Below are 19,935 nucleotides of genomic sequence, written 5' to 3'. Positions count from 1 at the left end.
TACAAGTGGATGGTTATTGCTACCACAAGCTCACGTTCCCATAGACCGCAATGTAAATATACATGTATATTCTTATATACTGTACATATATATTTATGTGTTAATATGTGTATATAATTAACCAATAGCTGTGTAGAGCTTGCTTTTTCACTTGATACCAATTACTGCACTATAGGTCTATGATTACAGCACCTGCCGAAACGCGTAACACCGTTTGTTCACTGTCTTACCTGTGATATTACTTTTTAACGCATTAAATAAAGTTTTCATTTTTATACTTAGATTCAAAATTCCTTTTTTTATACACATATTAACGCATAAATATATATGTATATATTCATATACATAATATTAAAAAATGCTGCGCTACTTACCCCCTTTGCTGCGCGAGGTTCTGATGCTGTCTCTGAGTTCTCGTTCGCACTGCATTTTACTTGTAATACCTGCGCAGGTATTACAAAGTGGAGTGCTTATATAGTTTGTACCCAAGCAATATTTAGCGCTCCACTTGTAATCTAGCCCTTTATCTGTTAGGTCATTGGTATATTGCTAAATTCATTACTTGTGCCAACTACAGTTTTTATTTCATCTTATTTTGTAATTGTTTCTTTATATATAATGCAGCATTAATTTGCATGATTAAATTAATATATATATATATATATATATATATATATATATATATATATATATTAAATACTATTAGTGTTGTACAGAAGAGTGTATTATAACTATATTGATATATCTTTCATTTATAACTAATGAAAGTTAGTTGAGTATTTACCTTGAGTTTAAAGGGACATTCCAGACAAAATTGATTTGCACATAGATGCATTACATTGTTGAATAGAAACATATTTACAATATAAATGTATTGGCAAAAATCTTTCTATCACTGTTTTAGTGTGCACATTTTTCTCTGCACGTGCATGTGAAGCATAGCTAGATATTTTAGTGCACCGGCATGTTAAATACTGTAGCTGCTCAGATTGCCAGTGGGGTTTGTATTATGTCAGCAATCAAAAAATGTAGTTATTACCAGATGAGACAAGCTCCTTAGGCTCTCTAAGCAAGTGCTGTGTTTAAAATGCTAGTGCACAGAGCATATTTAGATACAGCTAAAGCTTTTACTAGAAACATTTTTGCTAACACATGTATATTGCAAAAATGATTATATTCCAATAGTGTCTGGAATTTCTCTTTAAAGTAAATCTGTTCATGGGACAGTAAATTAAAATGTCTGCTACGTACATGAAACAGTAGCATTTAAACATGTTAAAGGAACAGTTACGTATTACAAAATTTTTCTTTCAATATATCAGAAGTTTGAACTATTAGATTATAACCTTATTTGCTGCTACTTAGGTAGAGATAGGTTATGCACCTGAAGCATGCCAGTTGTCATGACGGGGAAATCCACAATTTTCAGACTTAAAGGACAATTACATACGGTAGAAATGTGTAATACACAAATACACATTAAAAAGAGAATGCATTAGCAATTTAAATTTCAGATAATCAGAAGATTTTCCTGGGAAATTTAAAACATTGCTTAATTTCTCTGTCTACTGTATCACATGACAGCCATCATCCAATTACAGACTCATATACGTATGCACTGTCAACTCTTGCACATGCTAGTGTTTATATACACGCATCAAAAAAGCGTGTATATAAAGACTGAGAACAAATTTCAAATGGAAGTAAATTTAAAAAATTTGGAAAATGGTATGCTGTATTTGAATCATACAAGTTTAATTATGACTTTTTTGTCCCTTTAAATGATGGGAACAATGTAAAATAAATAAAGTTGTTTTACTTGCTTAAATAATCTTGTGCAGTATTTGTATAACATTCAAAGAGGAAAAATCTGATATTTTAAATGTTAAAATAAAGGTAAAGGAGTCGTTTTTTTTTAATTCAATTAATACACCTTAGCAGGTTAAAGCGGTAATTGGGAACAAATATTTACAGTATGCTATCCCTTTACATATTGGCATAAGTTAGTAATCAGTAACATTATTTATTTAGCAGTTTAATTTTGAAGAAGCCTGCTTTTTGGAATAAGTCTGTCATCTCTCATACCTGTATGAGCTACAACAATTTTTATTTACAATTCAGTCTGCTGTACTAACATTAATTAGCACACAGCCACCTTTTGAATGGTTTCCATTTATCTGTTGGGTGTTTTTTTGTTTTGTTATTAGAGCTTAATTAAAAAAAATAAGAAAATCTAATTTGCATTTATTAGGGAGCCTAAGTACTTTTTTTATAAGCCATTTCACTCTCACTTGGAGCTTAGCTATGGCCTACTGATGCTTAACAAAGCATTTAGCGTGGAGGTTAAATAATATGCTCCATGTCAAATTACTGTCTAGTTCAACTAATTACAAACTCAGACTGCAAATATAATTTAAATTCAGCTATTATAATATAGGATATAATACTCTTAACATTTAATTATTTGCTAGAAAATGCAGCTTATATATAACGTCACTACTATCATTTAAAATATTTATTACTGAGTAATGAAAACAACACTAGTAAAATCTAAAGTGACAATATATATATATATATATATATATATATAACAGATTCATTCTTATTAAACCAATTTGTATTATGTTTTCACCCATAGGTCTTTATTTTATTGACAAATTCCAGTAACTTGATATCTATCTTAGATGGTATTTTCAGAGTTATTAAAAAAATTATTTTGGTTCTGATAAATACATTTTCATTAAAGGGATACTGAACCCACAATTTTTCTTTCATGGTTCAGCAATTTTAACCTCCTATTATCATTTTTCCTTTATTCTCTTAGTGTCTTTATTTGAAAAAAGCAGGAATGTGAGCTAAATATAACCACCAATCAGCAAGCGCTACCCAGGGTGCTGAACTAAAAATGGGTCGGCTTGTAAGCTTACATTCCTGCTTTTTCAAATAAAGATACCACGAGAACAAAGAAAAAATTGATAATAGGAATAAATTAGAAAGTTGCTTAAAATTGCATGCTCTATCTGAATCACAAAATAACTCATTTGGGTTCAGTGTCCCTTTAATGCAGCATTATGCTTTCTAAATGAAGGCAAATCCTGAGTTCTGTCTTACGTGCCTGTTGTACTGTTCAGAGTTTCTATGAAAAGAAAATGTTTAAATCTAATACTTTACAAATGTTATGCAGTGCCTGGGTACTTTAGGGATTTAGAAGCAGCTGCAGAGTAAAAGTGTCTAATGAAAATGAAATTTAAATTTGCTGTGAATGGAATGAATTTTGATTGTGTATCTGAGTGCTGTAATTATACATGTCACACAGTAATTAAGCAGTTGCAGTGTGGCCACGGTGTGTCTTTCTTTGTCTACAGATGGTCTGGGAGAACGGCTGTGTTGTTATAGTGATGCTCACATCCCTTGCAGAAAATGGAGTCAAGCAATGTTACCACTACTGGCCAGATGAGGGGTCCAACCTATATCACATCTATGAGGTACTGAAGAAAAGTAGAAATATCTAAAATTCTCACTGATAAAAAATTGCTTTACACACGATAAATGTGATGATAGCAATAAGGCATCATATAAATAATGTAAACTGTGCCTAGATATGTCAATAAAAGCCAAATGCTAAGATCCAAACCAATGTTTCAATGACTGGTTTAATATCTATCATATCTGTAGTTAACTATGGAATACAGATATTCCACATTTGTTATTGATCAACTACATTAAGAGCTCTACCAAAATAGCCAATAGACTCCATCTTCCCTTGAAGAAGTGAGTGTACAGATATAGGTAACACAGAGAATATCTGTTGATAGAGGTTGTACACATGGGTTCTTAAAGTGCCATGATACCCACATTTTTTCTTTCATGATTTAGAAAGAGAATGCATTTTTAGACATCTTTCTAATTTACTTCTATTATTTAATTTGTTTTATTCTCTTGATATTCTTTGCTGAAAAGCATATCTAGATATGCTCAGTAGCTGCTGATTGGTTGCTGCACATAGAAGCCTCGTGTGATTGGCTCACCCATGTGCATTGCTTTTTCTTCAAATAAGGATATCTAAAAAAGGAAGCAAAATAAATAATAGAAGTAAATTGTAATGTTGTTTAAATTTGTATTTTCTATCTGAATCATGAAAGAAAGATTTTGAGTTTAGTGGCCCTTTAATAATTTATTAACTTACAATTAGTTTTTTATCCCAATTTATAAAAAATAATCCTTTTGAAAAGACAACATTGCCAGGAGTTTTAATTAATTAAATTTGTATTAGTTTTATTTATTTAATTGCACTTTCTTCCACACAATATTTAAAAATTAGGGGGGGGGGCATTGATTCGACTGCTTATAAGGTGCCTAAACTTTATAAATAAAACCTGTGATCCAAAATGTTTCCAGTCCTAAGTTTTTATTTTTAACTTTATATACAGAAAATGTATGTAAAATCTTGCAAAATAAATTATATATTTTGTAATTTTTATTCTTTTTGTGAAATTTGATTCCTTGTTCTTCAGCATGTCAAGTGGAGTGAAAATGTTAATTCAGTGCTCCTTTAGTCTGCACTAATTGTTCTTTTAAATGTTTCCAATTTTAGAACTGATTTACTTCAAAATATTTTGACCAACCTTTGACTGGTCATCAGAATCTGAAACTCACATATATCATGCTCTTTATGTTTTAAAAAAAGTAAAACATTATTTAGCAAATTAAATGCAATTTACCTTTCCATTTACGTTATCAGCAAAATGTTACATTTTTGAATTTTAGTTTTTTAATGTCATTAGTATTGTTCTTTAGATTAACAGTAGTTACTTTTAAGACAAAAATACGAAACTTAATATTTGAATTTTAAATTGCCCTCGATTATGCTCAGTTTAACCCTAATATTAATTTATATTTTTGATTTTAGAATTATAGACGTTGGTGTCGCCTATATGTGGTACTTCTTTTCAATTTTCCTAACTGCTAAAAAATTGCTTTTTGAGATGAGAGCCTGAGAGCTGTTACAAAACAAGACAGCTCAAACATATCCCTGAGTATTAGCTTTACAGCTCAGTAGCTGTTTCTGATTTTTTTTTTTTTTCATACGTAAAACCCTTCATTTTGATTACCATTGAGTTGATATGAATGTGCCAGGTGCGCAACTCTCTAGAGGAACCAGACTCTTGTAAAGTAATTTGATGCAGATGTTTGGAAATGTACTTATATTGTGTCCTGTATCTTTGCCCCCCTCCAGGTAAACCTGGTCTCGGAACATATCTGGTGTGAAGATTTTCTGGTCAGGAGCTTCTATCTGAAAAACCTACAGACCAATGAAACTCGCACGGTCACACAGTTCAATTTCCTCAACTGGAATGACCACGGAGTACCAGCCTCAACAAGATCTCTTCTAGATTACCGCAGGTACAATATCTTCTATTTATATATATTATATATATATATATATATATATATATATATATATATATATATATATATATATATATATATAATCTGTGAAGTCCACTATGTTGGCTAAGAAATGCACTTTTCTTTACTAAACATGTATTTGAAGCAAACATTCTGTAATTTTGTTCATTATCATTTCTTATTTACTGAAATGTGTTTTATTTTGAAGAATCTGCTACAGAGTCTGGCACCTCGTTGTTTAGCAATGCATTGCAGTCCTAATTGGCAGCCTCAGGGATAATTGGCTTGGTAGCCTATGGGCAGTGTTCTTTTGATTGGCTGCTCCAGGTCAACCTAAGCAATACATTTTATGCCTTTTGTATCTTCTAATGTAAACACTCTCAAAATTAACAACAAAGAGGTACTGTTAACACATTAGTTTCTGGATTACATCTTGTATATTGGGACAAGCAGCAATTGATATAAATCAGTGAAAATTAATCTGGAGATATTTCCTTGTGGGAATATAATTCAATTTATATCTCTACTATTTCCATGCAATTACAAAACTTTCATGAGTTAACCCATCGTGCCTAGTGTGGAGACATCTTTAACTTGCCATCATTTGTTAACTATTTAAAGAAAAGGAGTACAATTTTAGAATAAATCATCCTAAACATTGAAGAGAATCCTGTATTAAGAGGAAACTGTTTTTTTCTAAAAATATTTTCTTGCTAAATTATTATTAAATTCAATGGTTTGTACTAAACATTTTTTGATACCATAATATAGTTTTAGAGCCTTTTAAAAATATGTTTTTAAGTGTAATATATCCAGAATAGTGCAAGTAAGTGCATATCTGTGCTTACAGGTTTAATTAAATGTCTCCCTCAATACTTTAAAATTGATGCTTTGGAATAAATACACTAATAATAACTAATCATATAAGATAAAAAAAGATTGAAACTTGCTAATATTAAAACATTTTATTATAAATGTTGACATAAAAATAAAATACTATATTGAAGTTGAGAGAAGATCTACAAGTATGATCAGAAAACACATACCAACAATTACACAATTTCAGTATATACATATGTAGAAACAGAATAGTTATAAACCTCTAACTTAATGTTCTGTGCAAGAAATCTATAACATTTTAAGACTAACGTTTTAAATGCCTAACACATGTTTTGATGTTGTTAAAAAAACTCTATTACTGTAATTTCTAAAAGAAAAAAACCTTCATATAGCTCAGATACTTTGTAGATGGGCTATAAAAGCACATAATTATGGTGTAGAATGGTACTTGACATATAATCAGCTGCAGTTATCACATTGTGTTAGGCTTTTTTTATGCTGCCTCTGCTCATCATATCACAAAAATAATAGGGGTTACAAAGAGAGAACGGTGACCTTTTATTTCTCAGGGTTTGTCATTTTGTGAAATTGTAAAAGCCTGTTTGAGAAGATGTGACATATTGGTAAAGGAACTGTTCTTGGATGCATAAGGTCATGGGTTCAATTCCTGCCTGTGACACACTCTCTGCGGTCTTCTGTATATACCCATTTATCTGTCTGTGTCTAAAGTTGCCTAACTGTGACTGAGTTTTAACAATAACATTAATCCTTTCTTTCCTTCCCTCTTTTGAGGCTTCCATGAAAATTAGACACATACTTCAATGACTTTACTCCAGGTGTAGATGCAAGGTTAATTATATAACACAAACATAAATACAAACAATATGTATTATATATATATATATATATATATATATATATATATATATATATATATATATATATATACATATACACATATATTAACAAATGCAATCTGTTTATAATATTATAGTTTTCTCTGCTAATGATTAACCTTGGGCATCTATAGATATTTTTTCTGGGTGAGGGGGCAAAAAAATTAAAATGCCAGAAGCAAAATACTATCAGTGGCAATGATTCTGTACTTGTTGTACAGATGAGGCACATATAATTTTGATTGGGGCGGCTCATTGGCATAATTATGACTCAAGTAGACAGTTATGCTTTGATATCAAGAGCAAAATTAACAAGGGATAATTTGCTCACTCCCCCCCCTTTTGGGTGCCCATGTTTTTAACCCCTTGCCTGACAGGTAGGACTGGCAACCAGTGGTGCTGATGTTGTAATACATACATAATAACTCTTTAAAAAAAATGTGAATAGCATTGATGACATTCCAGAGAGCTCTATCATTGGATATCACATAATTCAGTAGATGTATACAGCTCTGTTTTTCCCTTTATTTAGTTTAGTGAAAGATGAACAGTATATTCAGTACAACTAATAACCTCCCTCTATAGGTATTGCTCATTATAATTACAAAGATATTGATTTATTCAAGAGACTTTTTTTAAACGTTTTTCACATATACATTTACTGTATGTCCAGACATCATTAAATATATTGGTTGAACCTCAACAGGAACAATTACTTCTGCAGTGATCTTCATTCCTTAGCATGTCAATAGGGGTAATGCAGTATATAATAACTCAATTTATTTTAATCAAAATTATTTTAAACTCTATAATTTATGATTTGAATAAGATTCTACATATCCTTTATAGCTAAGGGGGGTTTATCCCTTATACACCAATATAAATTTATTTCTAAGGGTACATTGCAAATGATTTGATTGTCTGCGCTTTTCTTCTTGAAGTCAGTACCACAAGAGACCAGGATTATTTTTCCCCTGTATTACAGACCTTATTAAAGTTGAAATTAATTCTGTCTCATACCTAACACATTTTTTTTCATATTCTACAATGTAGATGGGTATTTGAGCCTTCAGCTAAATAAGGAAGATAGAAAATACTGCATCTAATTTAGCTTTCTAAATTCCACTCACATTTTCAATATCTAAAGAAAATTGATACTTATACTTCAGAATGTTGCTTATCAAAGTCCTCTATTATATATGTATCCTATAATCACAACATTTTTGTGCTGGTGAATGGGCTCAGCAGATATGTGCACATATCACAATCGTGAATTTAAATAGATTAGGCCAAAGATTCATTGAAAATCATGACAATCTAAAAGTATCTGTACAATGCGGCTGAATATAGAGTGTTTATATATCAGGATAAACCTCGAAACAAAGGTCAATGTTATGCTTGTAGTGTGTGCTTTAACCCTTTTGCTGCCAGAGGGTGCTGTAATGCATGTCTATGTGTTACAACCCCTCAATCATCCAGTAGGTAGACAGAATGATCTGATTGTTATTCAAGGTGTTTATGAGACAATGCATACTGGTTGGTTGCAGAAACTTCAGTGCAGCCTTAAAGCTAATATATTTATTTTCCCTTTTATTGTTGGGAAGATAAACTCAGTTTTACTAGCCCTCAGTATTCCATAGCTTCCTTTCACAAGTTTGCAATTAATTTGCTAAATGTGTGCAGCCCATTTACATCGCTACCTTCAAACATTTAATCATGTTGCTTAAAACAAAAAAGAGAAAGAATCAGCTTTATTTCTTGCTGTACGCATTGGCATTTACTAACACCGCTCATTTGAAAATCGTTAAATTCTTATTTTGCCAGCTAATTAGCAGTTGCCAGTGTCATTTTTGTGATGTTGCAGCTAGTAATATGAGCCCAGTTGCATAGTCACAAAAGTGATCATTGGAAACTGTGACTCTGCTGCAGGGACAAAATGAGAAGCCCCCTTTTCTGTGCCTCTAACGACCTCTGACCTTTGCTTGCTGATGGTTTGCATTACGATTTTTCTTTTCACTCATTCAACCAAGGGTTGGGTTTGTATTACTAATCATTCTTTCTCTTGTGCCTCTACACATTAATAAAACATGTTCCGCAGTGAGCTGCTTGTTCGTTTTTATCATTTCACACTGACAGACAAAATAAATGCGCAGATAATTGTTAAGTCATATATTTATTTAAGCTTACAATAACTGTTATGCTGCTGAAGTAGTTATACAATGTTTGTAGATATCATTATGCATTAATTATATATGGTATATGTGTTATTTTGTATATATTTATACTATGTCTAATGTGTTTATTAAAAAGAATTTGTGTAAAATCATATGTGTTTGATGCTTTGTTTTAATAAAATTATGTATTTCTATTTTTATATAAATATATTTTTTAATGATGTCATTATGTTACATTTGAAGATGTCTGTTCAAAAACTAAAGTGTACAAGCAAAAAAAAATGGCAAAATAATACATTATTACTCCACAAACTTAAACACTCAGTATTGCATTACACCAATGAATGATTTTTATACATACATCTTTTACACACCTTATATGAAATGTAGGTTGTATAATTTTATCATTAGTATTTGTATTCATACATTAAAATGTATATAGTTCATATATGTACTTAGCATGGTAATCTTCAAATTCATTTTTCCATACCTCTTAAACATGATCAGCAATCCTAAAAACAGCATCCTAGTGAATTAAGATAGAAATTTATTGAGTAAAATTCTTATATCTGGACAAAAGGTTTAACCTAGCAATCCATAAAAGTGTATTGTGGTTTTGATGCTACAACCATTTTTTTTTCTTCCTAAGCCTCCCAAGCAGATCTATGTTCCTGATCAACAAAATTTTTTTAGGTTTTGCACATTAGTCCTGATTTTTAAATATTAAATCTTGAAAAAAACACTTTTTTGTCTGTATTTATTCAGACATTTCTGCTATTTACTTTTTTAAAATTGAGGCTATCAGTTACGTTTAAATTAGCTACAGAAAATTCTAAATGTAAAAAGTTTCCACATTTTTATTTATAGAACGCATCTAATACAGTTATTATTACTATTATTATTAATAATAATAAAACTAATATTAATAATAGTAACAGTAACTTTACTAGATGCCTATAATAATAATAATAATAATAAGTTAATTTATAAAAACATGTTTATTTTTAAAAAAAAACATCTGTGTAATAATTTGTAAAACACTTTTGGGTTGATAACAATACTTTAGAAAAGCTTATTAAATGATTTATCTACAAAAATCCTTGTAGACTTTAAAGGTGAATTTTGTAGAAAAATCTCCTAAAGGATTATCTTTCACCCCCTTGTTTAGAACTATTAAATGCACCTACATTATTTGTACTTAAAGGGACACTGTACCCAAAAAATTTCTTTCGTGATTCAGATTGAGCATGAAATTTTAAGCAACTTTCTAATTTACTCCTATTATCAAATTTTCTTCATTCTCTTGGTATCTTTATTTGAAATGCAAGAATGTAAGTTTAGATGCCGGCCCATTTTTGGTGAACACCCTGGGTTGTCCTTGCTGATTGGTGGATAAATTCATCCACCAATAAAAAAGTGCTGTCCAGAGTACTGAAACCAAAAAAAGCTTAGATGCCTTCTTTTTCAAATAATGATAGCAAGAGAACAAAGAAAAATTGATAATAGGAGTAAATTAGAAAGTTGCTTAAAATTGCATGCTCTTTCTGAATTACAAAATAAAAAATTTGGGTACAGTGTCCCTTTAACCATGTACAAGCTAGTTTTAAATTTACATAAAAAGATAGAATATTTAAAAACATACTTATATTTGACACACTCTCACAATATGAAAGTACAAAACTATTAAAGTATTATTGTTTTTAATAAATCTGATGATCTGATAATAATCAATAAATGCCTTTGTTCAGTAGCTAATTGAATCCATGGCAATATAAAGTAATATTACTTTCACTTTTATTTATATAAAAATGTAAGTTGTTCTTACAATAGGATTCAAGTGCAAAAATGATATAAAAAGTTAATATATATTTTTAACCTTAGGAATACTATAAGGAGGATACATTTTTATTGTTTAATAATTGTTCCAACTTTGCCTACTATTTAAAAAGTTTACATATGCTTTATAAATATTTTAATAAATATTAAATATACAAATTCATATATATTAGGCATATGTTATTTTTATTCCAAGGGAGAGGTCCATGAGTTCATTCTTATGTTTCAATTTTTTTTATCCCGATGTATTTATTTCACTCTTGTATAAAACTCCTGAATATATTGTCCCTCTATAATTAAATAACTAATATAATATAAACAATATTAATTCACCTTTTTTTTTTTTTTTTTTTAAATCAGTGGCAGGTTTTTAGATGGAGTGAACCAAGCAACATTGCAGTTTTTAGGCAGTAATAATTTTAAAAAACAATGTTAAAAAGTTGAAATGAGTTACTCATTAGATCAACTAATTTAGAAGATGTTGAATACACAGATAACACATTAAAATCGTTTGCCTTTATATTCAGTTTAGCACCCAATTATCCCTTTTCTTTTTTAATTGTCAGGGGTTTGGAGCTCTTTCCTTCTGTCCCACCTGCTGCTTTCCCAGTATTTATGTACCAGTATCTTTTATAGAATCCCTAACTCCCGCCCATGAGCAACCTTACCATTCTGTGTCATGCCAAGCCTGCCCTTGCTTGCCAAGGTACTCCAATTTCACTTCCAACCTCTTCCCACATAGCTAACCAACTCCTCTCTATGGCCACCAGTTTAAGCTATGGCCACCATTAACTCCTCCCTATGGCCACCATTAAGCTGACAAAAGTCATTGCTACCAAATTGTAATTGTGCTTGGTATAACTGTGGACTTCCTCACCATACAGATGGCAGTTATCTAATTAGGGGTAGTAATTTCCCATTTTTTAAGCCATTACCAAATCTTTATCAAGCTCATTCCTTTTATAAGAATAGAATACTCCATATTAGTTGTAAGTTTAAATAACTGTTATTATGATTATTTTAAAAACCAACTACAACTTAAGCATTTAGCTTCCTTTAAAAATAGGTTTCTGAATAAAAGTATTCCTGTTCTATGAAATCAAAGGCATTCTAAACCCACTTAAAATTTGGATTAGTTATGGATCTAAACTGATCGCTGGGCTCCTTTCATATTGCCTACAATGTTAATATTACTGATTATGGCTAAAAATAGTAAATTGTCTATTTTGTTAAAATTTTAAACTTCTTTGTCTTTTACTACTTATGTTTCAGAAACAAATGATGACTTGCTTGTCTTTTTTGTTTCAGGAAAGTTAACAAGTGCTACAAGGGGCGATCCTGTCCTGTAATAGTTCACTGCAGGCAAGTATGATATTTTGAAGCTGCTCCAACTTTGTAGAAATATGTACGATGATTCAAATCTGGGATATTCTCTGCTGTATGTAGAATGTGACAGAATTATTATGATCCGTTTTCCAGCAGTTTTGACCTATAATTTGAATTTGTATTTGAGATATTCTTAGTTAGTTAATAGGTCAATTTGCAATAAAATGATCCAATCCCGAGGTTTCAGGTTTAAGTCCCAGGATGAGCCAATTTAGCCTATTAGTTTTGGGGAGGGGGTTGCAAATTTTGAGGGATAGTTCTATTTGTGAGACTTTCAGATTCCAATGATCTCAAGAGTTTTTGTGTTTTTTATTTTAATCTCTTGAAATGAAAGGTCCCTGGTTCTCATAGGGGGTGGGGAAAAGATCCCTATGTACCTCCCTGGCCTTTTCATGTTTCACTGGATGCTGGATTCTGGTCTTGTGAGATTCTGTATGATCCCTCATCAGTATTATGAGGCACCTCAGGGATTGTTTTAAAGGAAATTTTGTTCCTTCTGAACTACGCATCTGATTAAGGGGAATTCAGTAATATTCTTTATGTGAAAGAGAGTCAGTTTCTTTACAATACAGGGCTCAGTAAAATAAGCTAATGATTTATCTCCTTGCTGGTGAGATTCGATCCCTCAGTGTCTCACCCCTGCTAAAAACTATACTCAAAGTTGGGTACCTGGAATACCTGCATGTCAAGCCAGATGAAAATACAGCTTGTTAGCCAATCAAGGGTGGAATTCATACACATATTACAAAGACTGGTCATTTTACAGGAGGACTAGGTTCATCCTCTTATTACTTAGTTGAGCTAAATTAAGTTTGCCATATTTTTTTTTTTTTAAAAACTGTCTAGAAAATAAATTTCACATGAACGTCTCTGTGTAAAAAAAAAAAGGAACATATGTTACATAAAAATGTCCTCAATAAACACTTCCAAATGTAGAAGAACCTTAAGCATGTAGCCAAGATGCTTGTCGCAGGACTTACAAAAGAGATCATATCTGGCATGCCAAAGTTAACTTGTTTCATTCTGGTAGTCACTTCAGTTTAGTTAGGGTGCCTGTATTATATTACAGACAGAAAATATGGTTTTCTTATAATCAGATTAGGCTAGTATGCAAAAAAAAAAATGGCTTTTGATTTGGGTTTTTGCAGTGGGTTTCGTATGGTTGATTGATTCAATATTTATGATAATTGCCTAATATGTCAGGATGCAATTTTTTTTTCTTAATTTTTATGACAGGTGTAAAGTTAACAATTAAATCTCATCTTGTGTAATTGTATCATTAATATTTTCTAACCTCTCTAAATACATAATTTCAATCATAAATGAACATTGTGATTATCATCTTAGTTGTGTTTGCATTTTCATAATTTAAAAATGGCATGTGAGTTATTTTTTCAACTTTTTTTCAACTTACTTGCTTGCTTAACATGTGAACTGAGAATGCACAAACATTAAAAGGACAGTCTACACTTTAGTCATCTTAAAGTCGTTAGGTTAAATTGCAAAAAGCCTCCTGTAGCAGGAACAGTAAAAAAAGTTATTTTAAAATGAATATTGTTTTTGGCCACTTTGAAATGTCTGCAAAGCTCCACCCACTGATGACATCATGACCTGGGTTGCATCTAGGCACTGCTGAATAGCATTGACAGTCTGTTGAATCCAACTAGTGAGTCTTTAGTAACTAGTGAGCCTTTAATGCAGCCCAGATCGTAATGTCATCAGTGGGCAGAGCTTGGTAGCCATTTCGAAGTGGCCAAAAACATTATTCATTTAAAAAAAACTTTTTTTTCTGTTCCTGCTGCATGATATAGAACGGGGTGCAGGAGACTATTTGCAGCTTAACAATAAGATACAGAAGCTCACATATAACAAACTTTGATAAAATAAGCTCAATGAATAACATAGAACAGGTGTATTTTTTATCAAATAGTAATTAAAGGGACATGAAACCAAGAATTTTTCTTTCAAGTTTCAGATCGAGAATACAATTTTAAACAACATTCCAATTTACTTATATTCTCTAACTAGGAGATAAGCCTGCCTAGAGGGCAGTCTATGTTTAAAAATACAACCCCCCAAGCTAAAGTTACAAAACAAATTACAGAAAAAAATAAAAAGGTATCCAAAATAAAAAATTAAACCTAAACTAATACCCCTATAAAAATAAAAAATCCCCCCAAAAATAAATACACCCCCTAATCTAATGCTAAACTACCAATAGCCCTTAAAAGGGCTTTCTCCAACATTGGTGTGTCCGGTCCACGGCGTCATCCTTACTTGTGGGAATATCTCTTCCCCAACAGGAAATGGCAAAGAGTCCCAGCAAAAGCTGTCCATATAGTCCCTCCTAGGCTCCGCCCACCCCAGTCATTCTCTTTGCCGTTGCACAGGCAACATCTCCACGGAGATGGTTAAGAGTATGTGGTGTTTATTTGTAGTTTTTTTATTCTACTATCAAGAGTTTGTTATTTTAAAATAGTGCTGGTATGTACTATTTACTCTGAAACAGAAAAAGAGGAAGATTTCTGTTTGTGAGAGGAAGATGATTTTAGCAGCAGTAACTAAAATCGTTTGCTGTTTCCACATAGGACTGTTGAGATGAAGTAACTTCAGTTGGGGGAAACAGTTAGCAGACTTTTCTGCTTAAGGTATGACTAGCCATATTTCTAACAAGACTGTGTAATGCTGGAAGGCTGTCATTTTCCCCTCATGGGGACCGGTAAGCCATTTTCTTAGTCTCAAACAGAATAAAGGGCTTAATATGGGCTATAAAACTGGTAGACACTTTTATGGGCAAAATCGATTGATTTATTTGAGCATTTTATACATGTTTATGTCTGAAATTCACACTTATAAGCTTGGGGAACGTTCCTTCATACTTTTTCACATATTCAGTAATAAAGTGTGCACTGTTTAAAATTTAAAGAGACAGTAACGGTTTTGTTCTAAAACGTTTTTTGTACTTTCTTGACAAGTTTAAGCCTGTTTAACATGTCTGCTCCTTCAGATAAGCTATGTTCTATATGTTTGAAGATCAATGTGTCTCCTCCTTCAAAATTGTGTGATAATTGTGCCATAGCGTCCAAACAAAGTAAGGACAGTACTGCCACAGATAGTAAAGTTGCCCAAGATGATTCATCAGATGAAGGGAGTAGACATAGTTCTACATCATCTCCTTCTGTGTCTATGCCAGTTTTGCCCACGCAGGAGGCCCCTAGTACTTCTAGCGCGCCAATGCTTATTACTATGCAACAATTGACGGCAGTAATGGATAACTCCATAGCAAATATTTTATCCAAAATGCCTGCATATCAGAGAAAACGCGATTGCTCTGTTTTAAACACTGAAGAGCAGGATGATAATTGCTCTGTCATACCCTCACACCAATCTGAAGGGGCCATGAGGGAGGTTTTGTCAGATGGGGAAATTTCAGATTCAGGAAAAATTTCTCAACAGGTTGAACCTGATGTTGTGACATTTAAATTTAAATTAAAGCATCTCCGCGCACTGCTTAAGGAGGTGTTATCTACTCTGGATGATTGTGACAACCTGGTCATTCCAGAAAAATTATGCAAAATGGACAAGTTCCTAGAGGTTCCGGTGCACCCCGACGCTTTTCCTATACCCAAGCGGGTGGCGGACATAGTGAATAAGGAGTGGGAGAAGCCCGGCATACCTTTTGTCCCCCCTCCTATATTTAAGAAATTATTTCCTATGGTCGACCCCAGAAAGGACTTATGGCAGACAGTCCCTAAGGTCGAGGGGGCAGTTTCTACTCTAAACAAGCGTACTACTATCCCTATCGAGGTTAATTGTGCTTTCAAAGATCCTATGGATAAAAAATTGGAGGGTTTGCTTAAAAAGATTTTTGTACAGCAAGGTTACCTCCTGCAACCCATTTCGTGCATTGTTCCTGTCACTACGGCAGCGTGGTTCTGGTTCGAGGAACTAGAAAAGTCACTCAGTAGAGAGACTCCGTATGAGGAGGTTATGGACAGGGTTCACGCACTCAAGTTGGCTAATTCTTTTATTTTAGATGCCGCTTTGCAATTAGCTAGATTAGCGGCGAAAAATTCAGGGTTTGCAATTGTGGCGCGCAGAGCGCTTTGGCTAAAGTCTTGGTCAGCGGATGTATCTTCCAAGACAAAATTGCTTAATATCCCCTTCAAGGGTAAAACTCTCTTTGGACCAGAATTGAAAGAGATTATCTCAGACATCACTGGGGGAAAGGGCCACGCCCTCCCGCAAGATAGGCCCTTCAAGGCCAAGAATAAGTCTAATTTTCGTTCCTTTCGAAGTTTCAGGAGCGGACCGGCTTCCAACTCCGCATCCTCTAAACAAGAGGGTAATGCTTCACAAACCAAACCAGCCTGAAAACCCATGCAAGGCTGGAACAAGGGTAAGCAGGCCAAGAAGCCTGCTGCTGCTAACAAGACAGCATGAAGGTGTAGCCCCCGATCCGGGACCGGATCTAGTAGGGGGCAGACTCTCTCTCTTTGCTCAGGCTTGGGCAAGAGATGTTCAGGATCCATGGGCACTAGAAATAGTTTCTCAGGGTTATCTTCTGGAATTCAAGGAACTACCCCCAAGGGGAAGGTTCCACATGTCTTACTTATCCTTAAACCAAATAAAGAGACAGGCATTCTTACATTGTGTAGAAGACCTGTTAAAAATGGGAGTGATACACCCAGTTCCAACGGCGGAACAGGGAATGGGATTTAACTCAAATCTGTTTGTGGTTCCCAAAAAAAGAGGGAACTTTCAGACCAATTCTGGATTTAAAGATCCTAAACAAATTTCTCAGGGTTCCATCGTTCAAAATGGAAACCATTCGAACGATTCTACCTACAATCCAGGAAGGTCAATTTATGACTACCGTGGATCTAAAGGATGCGTATCTACATATTCCTATCCACAAGGATCATCATCAGTTCCTAAGGTTCGCCTTTCTGGACAAACATTACCAGTTTGTGGCGCTCCCATTTGGGTTAGCCACTGCTCCAAGGATTTTCACAAAGGTACTCGGGTCCCTTCTAGCGGTCCTAAGACCAAGGGGCATTGCAGTAGTACCTTACTTGGACGACATTCTGATACAAACATCGTCTCTTTCAAAGGCAAAGGCTCACACAGACATCGTTCTGGCCTTTCTCAGATCTCACGGATGGAAGGTGAACATAGAAAAAAGTTCCCTGTCTCCGTCGACAAGAGTTCCTTTCTTGGGAACAATAATAGATTCTTTAGAAATGAGGATTTTCCTGACAGAAGTCAGAAAGTCAAAGCTTCTAAACGCTTGTCAAGTTCTTCATTCTATTCCACGTCCTTCCGTAGCTCAGTGCATGGAAGTGGTAGGGTTGATGGTTGCAGCAATGGACATAGTTCCTTTTGCGCAAATTCATCTAAGACCATTACAACTGTGCATGCTGAAACAGTGGAATGGGGACTATACAGACTTGTCTCCAGTGATTCAAGTAGATCAGAAAACCAGAGACTCACTCCGTTGGTGGCTAACCCTGGACCACTTGTCCCAGGGAATGAGCTTCTGCAGACCAGAGTGGGTCATCGTCACAACCGACGCCAGTCTAGCAGGCTGGGGCGCGGTCTGGGAATCCCTGAAAGCTCAGGGACTATGGTCTCGGGAAGAGTCTCTTCTCCCGATAAACACTCTGGAACTGAGAGCGATATTCAATGCTCTCAGGGCTTGGCCTCAACTAGCACAGGCCGGATTTATAAGATTCCAATCAGACAACATGACGACTGTTGCTTATATCAATCATCGGGGGGAACAAGGAGTTCCCTGGCGATGAGAGAAGTGACCAAAATAATAGAATGGGCGGAGGATCACTCCTGCCACCTAACTGCAATCCACATCCCAGAAGTGGAAAACTGGGAGGCGGATTATCTGAGTCGTCAGACATTCCATCCGGGGGAGTGGGAACTTCACCCGGAGATCTTTGCCCAATTAACTCAATTATGGGGCATTCCAGACATGGATCTGATGGCGTCTCGTCAGAACTTCAAGGTTCCTTGCTACGGGTCCAGATCCAGGGATCCCAAGGCGGCTCTAGTGGATGCACTAGTAGCGCCTTGGACCTTCAACCTAGCCTATGTGTTTCCACTGTTTCCTCTCATTCCCAGGCTGGTAACCAGGATCAAGCAGGAGAGGGCCTCGGTGATCTTGATAGCTCCTGCGTGGCCACGCAGGACTTGGTATGCAGACCTGGTGAATATGTCATCGGTTCCACCATGGAAGCTACCTTTGAGACAGGATCTTCTGGTACAGGGTCCATTCGAACATCCAAATCTAGTCTCTCTCCAGCTGACGGCTTGGAAATTGAACGCTTGATTTTATCTAAGCGTGGGTTTTCGGATTCTGTGATTGATACTCTGGTACAAGCCAGAAAACCTGTAACTAGAAAGATTTACCATAAAATATGGAAAATATATATCTGTTGGTGTGAATCCAAGGGATTCTCATGGAGTAAGATTAAGATTCCTAGGATCCTTTCCTTCCTACAAGAGGGTTTGGATAAGGGATTATCAGCCAGTTCTCTAAAGGGACAGATTTCTGCTTTATCTGTCTTGTTACACAAACGACTGGCAGCTGTGCCAGATGTTCAAGCATTTGTTCAGGCTCTGGTTAGGATTAAGCCTGTTTACAGACCTTTGACTCCTCCCTGGAGTTTAAATCTTGTTCTTTCAGTTCTCCAAGGGGTTCCATTTGAACCTTTACATTCCATAGATATTAAGTTGTTATCTTGGAAAGTTTTGTTTTTGGTTGCTATTTCTTCTGCTAGAAGAGTTTCTGAGTTATCTGCTCTGCAGTGTTCTCCGCCCTATCTGGTGTTTCATTCAGATAAGGTCGTTTTGCATACTAAGCCTGGTTTTCTTCCAAAGGTTGTTTCCAACAAAAATATTAACCAGGAGATAGTTGTACCTTCTTTGTGTCCGAATCCAGTTTCAAAGAAGGAACGTTTGTTACACAATTTAGACGTAGTCCATGCTCTAAAATTCTATTTAGAAGCTACAAAAGAGTTCAGACAAACATCTTCTCTGTTTGTCGTCTATTCTGGTAAAAGGAGAGGTCAAAAAGCGACTGCTACCTCTCTTTCCTTTTGGCTTAAAAGCATCATCCGATTGGCTTACGAGACTGCCGGATGGCAGCCTCCTGAAAGAATCACAGCTCACTCTACTAGGGCTGTGGCTTCCACATGGGCCTTCAAGAACGAGGCTTCTGTTGATCAGATATGTAAGGCAGCGACTTGGTCTTCACTGCACACTTTTGCCAAATTTTACAAATTTGATACTTTTGCTTCTTCAGAGGCTATTTTTGGGAGAAAGGTTTTGCAAGCCGTGGTGCCTTCTGTTTAGGTAACCTGATTTGCTCCCTCCCTTCA

The 19,935-nt window shown here is 34.4% G+C and overlaps 1 protein-coding gene across 1 annotated transcript in view; it reads left to right on the top strand.

Moving 5' to 3' along the window:
• PTPRN2 (protein tyrosine phosphatase receptor type N2) overlaps positions 1–19,935 on the top strand; it is a 1,723,588-nt gene that overhangs the window by 1,667,543 nt on the left and 36,110 nt on the right. Inside the window, exons 18-20 of the mRNA XM_053715671.1 lie at positions 3,366–3,485; positions 5,237–5,403; positions 12,464–12,517. Of these exons, the coding sequence (XP_053571646.1) occupies positions 3,366–3,485; positions 5,237–5,403; positions 12,464–12,517 (341 nt within the window). The remainder of the gene's footprint in view (positions 1–3,365; positions 3,486–5,236; positions 5,404–12,463; positions 12,518–19,935) is intronic.

This window comes from Bombina bombina, chromosome 5, assembly GCF_027579735.1.
Source record: "Bombina bombina isolate aBomBom1 chromosome 5, aBomBom1.pri, whole genome shotgun sequence".
In the NCBI taxonomy this organism is placed as follows: domain Eukaryota; kingdom Metazoa; phylum Chordata; class Amphibia; order Anura; family Bombinatoridae; genus Bombina; species Bombina bombina.
This window is presented reverse-complemented; position numbering and strand designations above follow the sequence as displayed.